The sequence below is a fragment of the Acyrthosiphon pisum genome, chromosome A2, assembly GCF_005508785.2.
Source record: "Acyrthosiphon pisum isolate AL4f chromosome A2, pea_aphid_22Mar2018_4r6ur, whole genome shotgun sequence".
In the NCBI taxonomy this organism is placed as follows: Eukaryota; Metazoa; Arthropoda; class Insecta; order Hemiptera; family Aphididae; genus Acyrthosiphon; species Acyrthosiphon pisum.
This window is the reverse complement of record NC_042495.1, coordinates 21,169,618-21,181,889: the sequence shown is the minus strand read 5'-3', so window position 1 is coordinate 21,181,889 and position 12,272 is coordinate 21,169,618. Positions and strand designations below refer to the sequence as shown.

General features: G+C 29.7%; 1 protein-coding gene across 1 annotated transcript in view; it reads left to right on the top strand.

The window, feature by feature from the left end:
- Positions 1–2,472: 2,472 nt before the first annotated feature.
- LOC107884691 overlaps positions 2,473–12,272 on the top strand; it is a 13,182-nt gene continuing 3,382 nt past the window's right edge. The window contains exons 1-9 of the mRNA XM_029489860.1: positions 2,473–3,325; positions 8,202–8,882; positions 8,956–9,396; positions 9,471–9,911; positions 9,985–10,081; positions 10,150–10,430; positions 10,544–10,640; positions 10,721–11,001; positions 11,198–11,384. Coding sequence (XP_029345720.1) covers positions 3,323–3,325; positions 8,202–8,882; positions 8,956–9,396; positions 9,471–9,911; positions 9,985–10,081; positions 10,150–10,430; positions 10,544–10,640; positions 10,721–11,001; positions 11,198–11,384 — 2,509 coding nt within the window. The 5' untranslated portion in view covers positions 2,473–3,322. The remainder of the gene's footprint in view (positions 3,326–8,201; positions 8,883–8,955; positions 9,397–9,470; positions 9,912–9,984; positions 10,082–10,149; positions 10,431–10,543; positions 10,641–10,720; positions 11,002–11,197; positions 11,385–12,272) is intronic.

Below are 12,272 nucleotides of genomic sequence, written 5' to 3'. Positions count from 1 at the left end.
ATTTTATGGATAACCCGAAAATTTAAAATTAACTTAATAAATTGGGAATTTTAAAAATAATACAAGTTGATTTTAAGTTGACATATAGCATAGACTAACCAACAATATATTAGTAAAAATATATATTCTTTTGAAAACAGTACAGAAGAAAATGTTTCATCAACATAGTTTCACAGCTATGGTGTAACGAACAGGACGAGCTGTAAGTAATTTAAAAATGAATTATAACTTATGAAACTTACACCAAAATTTAAGTACATTATACCCTATTGTTTGGTAAAAAATTTATGAAAAAATATAAATTTTTGAAGAAACGGGACGGGATTCCACCGCAACAGATACTGAAATATAGTCCAAATTGTAGACGGCAAGAATTGTAGTAAATTCAAAAATAATTTAAAACTTATAAAACATATACCGAAATTTAAGGTATGTTATACGCTATTTTTTGGTTATAAAATCATGGAAAAATATTCATTATTGCAGAAACGGCGGGACTCCGCCGCCACAGGTGCGCGTAAGTAGGTTAATATTTAGACGGGATGAGCTGTAGTGATTTCAAAAATGAATTAAAACTTATGAAACTTACACCAAAATTGAGTATTTTATATTCTATCTTTTGGTAAAAAAAAATAGAAAAAAATATAGATTATTGCAGAAACAGGACGAGATTAACCCGGTGCAGGTTAATATTGATGATACGTGTCATCTTTTTTCTAGTTTCTCGTAGGAATCTGTACAAAGAAAGCAGAAATATGATTACATACAATTTATAATGAGCTAAATGACAATAAACTTTATTTAAATATTAACAAAACTGTTTTTGTCGCTTTTACTATCAGAAGACTACGCGTTATTGAATTCAATAATATAAAAATTCATTCTTGTAATGGTATTAGAACAAAGTGTCAAAACTTTCAGAAAATTGAAAGAGTAAATAGGGTATAATATCTGTGTTTAATTATAGACTGCCATTTACTGTGGAATTTCCATATAAAAAATTTAGTTATGCATTCAAGATCTATTGTCTTTATAAGATGTACAAATAAAATAAAATTATACCTACTCTAAAATATGATGCGTACTATTTATCAAGTTTTATACAAATCAATTATTCAATATGGTTTAATACTTTGGGGAGGTCGTGCTAAGAACTCTTTGAGACCTTTAGAAGTGCAACAAAACCTGATGGTAAGAATATGTCTAAATAAAAAATATTTAATAGGATCCTCCAATAATAATTATATTGAACTTAATGTACTTCCATTCAGGTACATGTAATTTGCCATTTTACAAGAGTTTAAAAAATTAGAATATAAAGAAGTTATTAATGTACGCGAAATAAGGATTTTTAATATTTTTCAAATTTCATTGTAACAATATAACTCGTAACTTCATATTACGAGCCTTGTATTAAGTTTGAAAGCTTTTTTTACCCAACAAATAAAATTATATTGACATGAAAATAAAAACCTATTAAATAGGAAACTGAGTATGTTCGTCAAAAGTTCAAAACAATCCAAAATATTTTGAAAATTTTATCGTCTATAGAAAATGCTAATAAAAATGATTAGTGAAAAAAGATTTTAAAAAAAGACATAATAATAAAAAGAGAAAAATTGAACATCGAGCACGTTTTATTTCAAAAAAAAAAAAAAAGCAAGTAAATGGATGTCACCCTGCTGTACAGTAGGTTAAAAGTGGGTCATTGTATAATGAATTGTATTAGACTTGAATTCAATGATATAATATCATTGTAGGTATAAGAAAAATGATCCTGAGCGTAGACGATTTGTCAGTCTGAATATTTTATATTATTATTATTTATTATATCATGTATAAGTTGAATAAATATTATAATATTATAATTTTTTATTCGTTTCTATGGTGATATACAAAGCGTTAGAAATTAAAATCCCATTTTTAGCTGTTTTTCCTAATAATTTGTCGGTAGTTATTACCGTGGCATTAAATAACTAACACCACAAAACCACATCAAACAATCTCAGAAATTTAACATTAATACAATAATTTTTTTTTATACTGAAAAAATATAAAATATTTATAATATGAAACACTTAGGTAGGTATATCGGCGCTTATATTTATTGTTGGCAGGCCAAAGAAGGTGTTTTAGAAAAAAAAAATGGTGCAAATGTACACCTTGCACCCCCCACCCACCCCTCCCAAAAAAAAATATGCCACTGTATTAAGATAACATAATTGATTAATTTATGTTTTAAATTTTGAACACAACAAATTGTTTGGTTTTACCAAGATGAGTTTATATGTATAGAATAGTACAAATTATCAAATCTTTAATAATTAAATTATATCAAATAATGTATTAACAATATAATTAATTAATGTAATAATATATCATGCATATATACCTAATATTGTATAGTAATAATTTATTCACATTTCCAATAAAAAACAAAACATTGATAATATTCTCGTTATCACTGTTATTATACTTCGCACGAACACAGTATCGTGAGCTATGACGGCATAGATTGAACGAAAAATTTTTCTTGCCAAGAGCCATTCCGCATTCGTCTGGAAAATATACACGAGCCGATAATTTATTGTATCCCGACAGCATGATCCCTATGTGGTGGGCACGTCCTGCCCAATCGTCAGTACGACAGCCGTCGACAGCGCTCCCGGTGTTCATCGGTCTTCCCGACGCTGCGCTTACCCGCAACAGGTTGGCCCACACGAGTCTCTCTACTCAGTAGTCAGTATTCAGTCACTGTTGCACTGTCACGCCACGCGATCGACTGATCCCACGCCCGTTTCGTATTTTGCCGTGTCCACCCGTCACTTTTGCGTACCTATTGCTGGGCGTTTGGAGTCAACACCACGGCCGACACTCGCGCGTCCTGTGCGCTGCCGTAACCTTGTGCGTCCTCCCGGTGTCGAAAGCTGCTGTGCCTTCGACGGCCGTTGGTCAACCAGTCGAGTGTGTATTATTATTAGTGTCACCGTCACCGCCGCCGTCGCCACCACCGACACGGCGCTACCTACCTCTGCGCAATCACCGTCGCCGCAGTCGGCCGTGTATCGTTTGTCCGCGCTCAGTCCGGTGACCGCACTCGGCGTCCTCATCGTATTGTCGCCTCCACATATTATAATATTATTGTATCGTGTGAACGGCACTCGTCTTCGCCATCGGAATCATTATTGTATTGTCAAGCCGTGCCGTCATTCATCGCCACCTACCTCCACGCATCACCGTCGTAGCAGACAGCAGACTGCAGTCGCAGGCGCCGCCGATTGACATATTTTATCACTGCCGACCCGTTGTCCTGTGCACCGATATGGTATTATATTTTAATCATTGTTCTTATCATTGTTATTTTGTCAAGCTCGGTCGAAGAGACTTCTTCGGCGATCACTATAAAATTGATATCACTTTCGGTTTGACGTCATTCGTCCCATTATGATTTTGTTATTGTAGGCACTATAATACCTATTTAGATTATCATTATTTCTCTTCTCGTCAAGTCCTACAACTCGCAACAGGCTCTGTGAATATTACATATTATTATTTTATTTTTTATAGTTCCTTGGCCAAATGTTAGTTAATAGCATTCGACGAAAAAATATTAATATCTTATATAGGTACCTAATGCAGTAGGTACCGAGTGCGGTGCCTATTACTGATACAAACAAATACGGCATAAATTCACTTTAGCAACCCAGCACCTTGTTATTTTTTTTTTTTTTTGAAATAGATGTACTTCGACGAGTTAAGAACGATGGCGCAAAAAAAAAATTTGCGGAAACCATTATTTTGGAAGTTATAGACATCCAAAGTTGGCGATTTTACGTTTATATATACGTATGCGCCATGCGCGCAAGACTGTTTTAATGCCGCGCGAAGTAATTTGAGTTTGGCGACCTGAGCCACTTTAATATTATACTTATGTTTCTTTAACAGACTGGCGACCGGAGCCGTCAGGCGACGGGAGGTCCCTTGAGTTTGAATATTTCCGCGACTTGTGTTACTTTAATGGCATAATTGCAGTTTAGCTCCCCCTCGCCAATTTGAATTTTTTTATCGAAACTTATGTACCTAACTCATCGAGTTAAGAACGATGGTGCAATCAGAATTTGTCGCTCTTACTTAGTTTCGAAGTTATGGCCTTCCAAAGTTTTCGATTTTACGTTTATACACATGCGCGCAACACTACTATAATGCCGCGCATGGCTAGCTGGTAGTTACCCTGTGACCAACTTGAGGTGGTGTTGCACAGCAAGTCCGGGGGATATTTTCGATTTACGGAGCGGAGCGACGGCGCCGAGGAGCGTAGCGACGAGTGCCGCTAGCATGGCATCACTGTACGATTTTTTTTTCAAATTGGTGGCCCACTTGGGGTGGTGTTGCATAGCAAATCGAGGGATATTTTCGTTTTTAATTATCCGAGCGAGCGCAGCGAGCGAGTGACCCCACTCGGTGACTCGGTGCAACAAAAATATAATATACTAATATTATTTATAGTAGTGTTGCGCGCATGCGTATCAACGTAAAATCGCAAACTTTGGATAGATATAACTTCCAAAATAATGGTTTCCGCAATTTTTTTTTTGCACCATCGTTCTTAACTCGTCGAAATACGTCTATTTCGTAAAAAAAAAAATTTAATAATGTGCTGGGTTGCTTAAGTGAATTTGTTCCACAAATACATTAAGCATTCATACATTCTTAATTTTTGATATGTTGTAATTGTCTAACAGGTATAATATAATTTAGTTGTATATATTATGTTAATAATATATTATAATTAATTGCCAATGTATAAATTATAAATACTGTTAATAGGTACTTAATAGGTACATTGGTAGAACAATTATTACTTATCCCGATAGGTTAATTTATGATGTAAGCCTTATTATTATGAATCAGGTATACTATACTTGATAATATACCTATATTATATAGGAGCCTTCTAATGGGTTTTATCATTATTATTTATGTTTTACAAATTATAATATAGCAATTAAAATAATTAGGTAATTCTAACCAAACATTTGAAAAAATACTATGATATAAAAAAAAATATATATATATTTAAAAATCCAGTTACTATTATAGTTAAATATTTAACTAAAATTCAACACAGTATTTCAGGGAGGTCTTATTCTCCTCTAAAAATTGTCATCCAGCCCCCTATCAGCCCAACCACTATAAAATGTAGGTAACAGAATGTCACATGTTATTTTTATAAGAATTAAATTACCTATCATTGATTGTATGAGTTATTATTCTTAAATAATGATAATTATTATGTACTATTTCAAAATATTATATATTTTGTGATTTATTAATTAAATAGTTTATTAATTTAATATTGCATTTACTAAATAAGCATTATAGTTATTGAATGGAAGTAAAGATAGGTAGGTACCCCAAATGGCCAAATATGAAATAATTGCCTAAAATTCCAGTCAATCAAATTCAACTGCTATTGCCTATTAATAACAAATACAATCATTTTAATGTAAACCTACCTATCTATTTATGAAACAAAAGTTAAAAGTATTATAATCATTCAGTCATAAATTTGTATATTATATAAAAAATAATTACAATTGTGAAATGTGTGCATCATAGTTCATGTAGTCGTTTAAAGACTGCGTTAAACTATTTCCTTAATTACATAATAAAATTTCATAAGAATCACAAAAATTTGCAAATTATTTTGAGTTAGAAATTCATAAACATGTTTCTTTTTAAAACTAAGATTTGAAAATTGTATTCAAGATTCCTCATACGTTTGTCTATCTTTATCCATAAAAAAATGTAAACCTGAAAGTCAAATTAAATTTTTATGAACATTTGAAGTTCAAATTTTTACAAAATTGGATATTTTCCGAATTAGAATGTATGAATTTTCTTATTTTGCTGTAATTCAAAAATTAATAACCTGTAGATACTTTAAATTTATGCCATATTTTTATTTTATCAATTCCTTTAGATACCTGATAACCTATTCAAAATATTTTGACTCTTTTTAAGCGGTTTACAAACATTTACAATTTTTTTTTGGTTTTTTTTTCTATAAATGTCAATAAAATTTTATTTTTTAGATCAAGAAACTTGAAAATTTAATACAAGGCTTTAAACTAATTAAGTATTTAAAGTTTGAATTTTGAGGAAATTTAAAAATGATTTTGTAGTTAAAAATTGTTTAAATGATCTACTTTTATTGATAGGGGTTGAACATTTAAACGTGTTATCAATACAATTAAATAAATATTTATGCTTCTAATTGTAGATTTGTACTTAGCTAAATAGGGATAAATATTAATGTAATTAATTGAAAATGTTTAGAATTTATTGAATAACTAATTAAAATTCATGCGATAAAATAAGTCTTGAATTAGGTATATGAGTGAAGTGATGGTACTATACATTAGTGATAGTGTCTCAAACATATTATTTAAGTACACTTGTAAATTTAGGGTATCTGAGTAATAAATATATTTTTCATTACCTATTATTAATTTAAAATTTACAATTTATAGGTACATCATGAATATAAATGGGTACATTTGATATTGAGAATTATAAAATATTTTTGTTAAATAAGATCTAAGTGGTATTCAGGTGACATTTTGTAGCTAAGTTTGTTCATAAGGTGTTGCTTGAGATAAAAAATTTTCTTTTTGTCAAATTACTTACGAATACATAAAGTATTCAAAAAAAAGTAGGTATACCAGCAAACGTAATATTTTTAAAAACATTTATTAAGATAACAAAAAATATGAAATACCTAACAATAACATTTGGGTTATATAGCCTTTAAATATTTTCTTAATAATTTAAATTTATTTTTCTACCTTAAACATTTTCATAAGATATTCATTATTTTTTCAAAATATTTAGATTTCTTCTTTTAATTAAAAATTAATAATGTAACTGCAAACTTAAAATTGTAAGAAAATATTAAAGAAAAGTTACATACTAATAATTAACAGTTGCGGAATAATTGTACATATTGAACTGATTTGGACCTGCAGTTTTAGTGATATATGAATGATCAGGATTTTCTGTGTGATTTGTAGTTTGTGATCGAGCGTATTAAAAATTTGGCAAATTATCTAATTGAAGTACGGTAGGAATTGTTTGTGTTTCCACTTGTGGTACCTGTTGTTGTAATGAGTCCTCATTAGAAATAGTTGATTGGGGTTGTGGTTTATTTTGTCTCAGTTGTTCTAATTTTTAATTCAGATATAATATGAAAACTTTAGTTTTAGTTTTCACAATATGTTGTAAATACGGTGAGAACTGTTTAATCGTTGAACACATTGGAAAAAAAAATTGGTCCATAGCCTCTAACTTGCTTGTAGTTGGGGATGATTATCAGGCATTTTTTTTTGTTCAATGATATATTTCATAAGACTAGATGATACAGTCTCAGATGGTTTCAATGAGTTTGTTTTTTTATTTTTTTATTATTTTTTTTGTCTTGGTTGAATTAGAGCTGATGTACTAAATTATGTTTCTACGTTTTGAATAGATTTTTCAAATGAGACAGAAGTCACACCTACCATTAGAATTTCCTAATCATATGAAATAGGATGTCATTTTAGTCATCAGGTACCACAGTTATGTTACTTATGGAATACCTTTCCTTCATTTGAGGTTTTAAAAGGGTATCTGCCATGCCCAGGAGGGGCATGGCTGCTCTTTCTCCGGACACCATGACTGCCCGAAGAAAATGCCGCCCGTGGCGGAGTTCAAACTGGCGATGGCGCACATCGAAACTAATGCCTTAGTACGCTCGGCTACCCCTTTCCTTAGTAAAATACTATGTTGGTCGTTTTAATAGTTGTAGGTACATTCTGTATTTAATTAATATAATATTCATAAACAATGTCATGACGATAAATTAAATATACCTATGAATGAGACTATTCTTGTTTATATATTCAATATCGAATATTCAAAAGTTATTTTGATTGTGTAACAGACGTACCTATGTGATTATATTGTCTTGCCATATTTTGACTCAATAAGTTATAATAATCAACCGAAAATAAAATCTATTTTTCTACGATTATTCAACATTGCTTCTCATTCAGTTCATCAAATGTATGAATTGTTGTTTTTATTGTACCTCAAATATATTCTCAATAACATTACTGTAGAATAATGAAATATGTATTGAAATTTCTTTAATGATTTTGCAGGGTTCTAATGATAACTTTACTGAAGAAAAAATTGAAGGATCTGATGAAAATATACAAACCCTAATATGTGTAGAACCATTTGAAGATTGTGATTCATTGCTGTATAATGGTCATGACGTTACAGGTGAAACTAAATTTCCGAACCGTACTTACACTTTACTTAATGAATCAACAATAGTGCTTAAAAATGATGATGTTGATGATTCATTGAATGACATCAATAATAGTGAAGTTATAAATGTAAGAAACGAATTGAATATGCCTATACCCGAAGACCAAATCACTGTGAGTGATGACTTAGAAGATGACTCTGATTCTGATTTAGAAATAATTGAGCCATCGACACAATTAAATAAAAATATTTATGGTGCTAATAAAAATTCAAACATATTCAAAAGACAAACCGAACAAAATCCTTTAAATTTAAAGGAATTGAAAATAGCCTCCACTGCTGATATTAATTTGCCAGTTAATTTAGAACAAAATTACATGATAAGCAACGGAATACCTGCAGGATGTTCATCGCTGATGTCTTATGCTTCTTCATCGCATGGATTAAAATCAAATGTACAAAAAAGCAATATGAGTTCTTTAACTGGGTTTGTTAAGCTATCATCAAACTCAGAATCTTTAAATCAATCAAATAGTCTACGATTAAGTGGAGAAACTCAAAGATCACAGGTATTGTTTGTTGGAATTATTTAGAGTTAGTTAAAATTCTGTTAACATAATTAAATTTTTTTTTAATTTAAAGATTATAAGGGCATTTGGTAAATCTTCAAATAAGTATGAAAATATTGTGAATGATGACTTAGAAGATGACTCTGATTCTGATTTAGAAATAATTGAGCCATCGACACAATTAATTAAAAATATGTATGGTGCTACTAAAAATTCAAACCTATTCAAAAGACAAACAGAACAAAATCCTTTAAATTTAAAGAAATTGAAAATGGCCTCCACTGCTAATATTAATTTGCCAGTTATTATAGAACAAAATTACATGATAAGCAACGGAATACCTGCAGGATGTTCATCGCTGATGTCTTATGCTTCTTCATCGCATGGATTAAAATCAAATGTACAAAAAAAAAATATGAGTTCTTTAACTGGGTTTGTTCAGCTATCATCAAACTCAGAATCTTTAAATCAATCAAATAGTCTACGATTAAGTGGAGAAACTCATAGATCACAGGTATTGTTTGTTGGAATTATTTAGAGTTAGTTAAAATTCTGTTAACATAATTAAATTTTTTTTTTAATTTAAAGATTATAAGGGCATTTGGTAAATCTTCAAATAAGTATGAAAATACTGTGAGTGATGACTTAGAAGATGACTCTGATTCTGATTTAGAAATAATTGAGCCATCGACACAATTAAATAAAAATATCTATGGTGCTACTAAAAATTCAAACCTATTCAAAAGACAAACCGAACAAAATCCTTTAAAATTAAAGGAATTGAAAATAGCCTCCACTGCTGATATTAATTTGCCAGTTAATTTAGAACAAAATTACATGATAAGCAACGGAATACCTGCAGGATGTTCATCGCTGATGTCTTATGCTTCTTCATCGCATGGATTAAAATCAAATGTACAAAAAAACAATATGAGTTCTTTAACTGGGTTTGTTCAGCTATCATCAAGCTCAGAATCTTTAAATCAATCAAATAGTCTACGATTAAGTGGAGAAACTCATAGATCACAGGTATTGTTTGTTGGAATTATTTAGAGTTAGTTAAAATTCTGTTAACATAATTAAATTTTTTTTTAATTTAAAGATTTTAAGTGCAGTTGATAAATCTTCAAATGAGGATAAAGTAACATTGTCTGACAAAATGAATCGTTTAGTTTCTCAAAGAGGTTCTTCGGATGAAGGTGAAAAATATATTGTGTGCTTAATCTGTAATTTTTCAATTTCTATTTTTTTAAATTTTTAATTACAGATGATACACCTAAAAAGTTAATTTCTTGCAAATATGAAAATTGTGGTACATTGGTGGAACCTGAATTATTGACTGATAATTTATATTGTAGTTTGGCATGTAAAAATCAAAAACAAACAGTAACTGAAGAAGAACATTTTATCGATGAAACTTCCAATCCAACTGAAAAAACTACAGTTGATCGTAATCACGATTTAACAAAATTAAAAAATAGAATTAATAAGGTGAAACCGTTGTTAAAAACTTCTTGTCCAGAAGAAAATACCTATTTTAATGAACAAGTAATATATATTTTTAATGATCCATCTAAATAAGAAAATCACCCACCACTAAAACCATTATTTAGAGTTAGTTTAAATTCTGTTAACATAATATTTTTTTTTTAAATTTAAAGATTTTAAGTGCAGTTGATAAATCTTCATATGAGGATAAAGTAACATTGTCTGACAAAATGAATCGTTTAGTTTCTCAAAGAGGTTCTTCCGATGAAGGTGAAAATATATTGTGTGCTTAGTCTGTATAATTGCATAACAATTTTTTTAATACTATTTTTTTAAATTTTTTATTACAGATGATACACCTAAAAAGTTAATTTCTTGCAAATATGAAAATTGTGGTACATTGGTGGAACCTGCATCATTGACTGGTGATTTATATTGTAGTTTGGCATGTAAAAACCAAAAACAAACAGTAACTGAAGAAGAACATTTTACCGATGAAACTTCCAATCCAACTGAAAAAACTACAGTTGATCGTAATCACGATTTAACAAAATTAAAAAATAGAATTAATAAGGAGAAACAGTTGTTAAAAACTTCTTGTCCAGAAGAAAATACCGATTTGAATGAACAAGTAATACATATTTTTAATGATCCATCTAAATAAGAAAATCACCCACCACTAAAATCATAGTTGTCAATCAGTTATCCAGAAGTGATAGATGATGACCACGATTATGATGATAATAATTATTTTGTTCTAAAAGTATACTTTTACACATAAAAATTTAATTTTTTGATTAAGTCAGTATGTCTATATTTTGTTTTAGATAATGATAGAAGATAAAGATGTTTTAAAATATATGACAGGGTTTCAACTCAGATCTGCACCGTTACAATTTTTTGATAGACCTTTCCCTGCTGAAAAGAACCTATTCGTAGTAGGAGAAAAACTGGAAGGAATTGATCCTAAATATGAAGCATTATTCTGTGTGATGACTGTGTCAGAAGTTTGTGGTAATTGTTTTTTAAATTAAATTTGGTACCATAGGTTCAAATAGAAAATTAGATTGATTGGAATTAAGCACTATTTTTTAACAAAAAAATAATTTGACTGTTAAAAAATCCTGACTAGTCTGAAACATTACTATAATTAAATACATTTTTTTAAAAATTATTTATGTACAATACTAAAAGTGATTTCCTTTCGGGTTTATTTTAAGATAATTTATAGATTTTTCAATTTTAAGTAACCCTTTGTTAATCCACTAAATCACTATTGTAACATTGTTGATTTTTACAGTTTTTGAATGGCGGAAAACTACCTTTCACAACTAGCCAACTTGATAGATTAAGTTATTGCTAAATTAAATATTCATTACATTTTAATAACTATAAATACTGATCTTTAGTAATCTTTACAAATACTGATTAAATCCTAAGAGTTATTATTTAGTTATTACACATTAATTTATTAGTGAATTTGTGGTATAAACTAGGTTACTAAGGGCCGTTATTACAATTTCCCGCTAAATTATATTTATCTGTCAGTTAGGCTAGCGTGCAGTTAAACGTAGCGGGGACTTTAGTGACGAGTTTAAAACAAACCATTATTACAATGTTACCGCTAGTACTAACCATTAGTTTAATAATTCTAAACGTAACGAATATTTTCATTGGCTCATAATGAAGCAGCTGTTAATTGTTATGTGACAGCTGATAATGATTAATAAAATGTTTTGTGATATTGATAATTGATATTAGTTTTTGGTTTTTTGTGGTTCCGTGCCAGACGCAAGTATTATTTTATTTTGAAATTTTAACTTTTTTCTTTTTCCTTAGAAAAATTTATTACGCCATAGAAGATGACACCAGACACAATAATATAATGTACACACTGTAAAA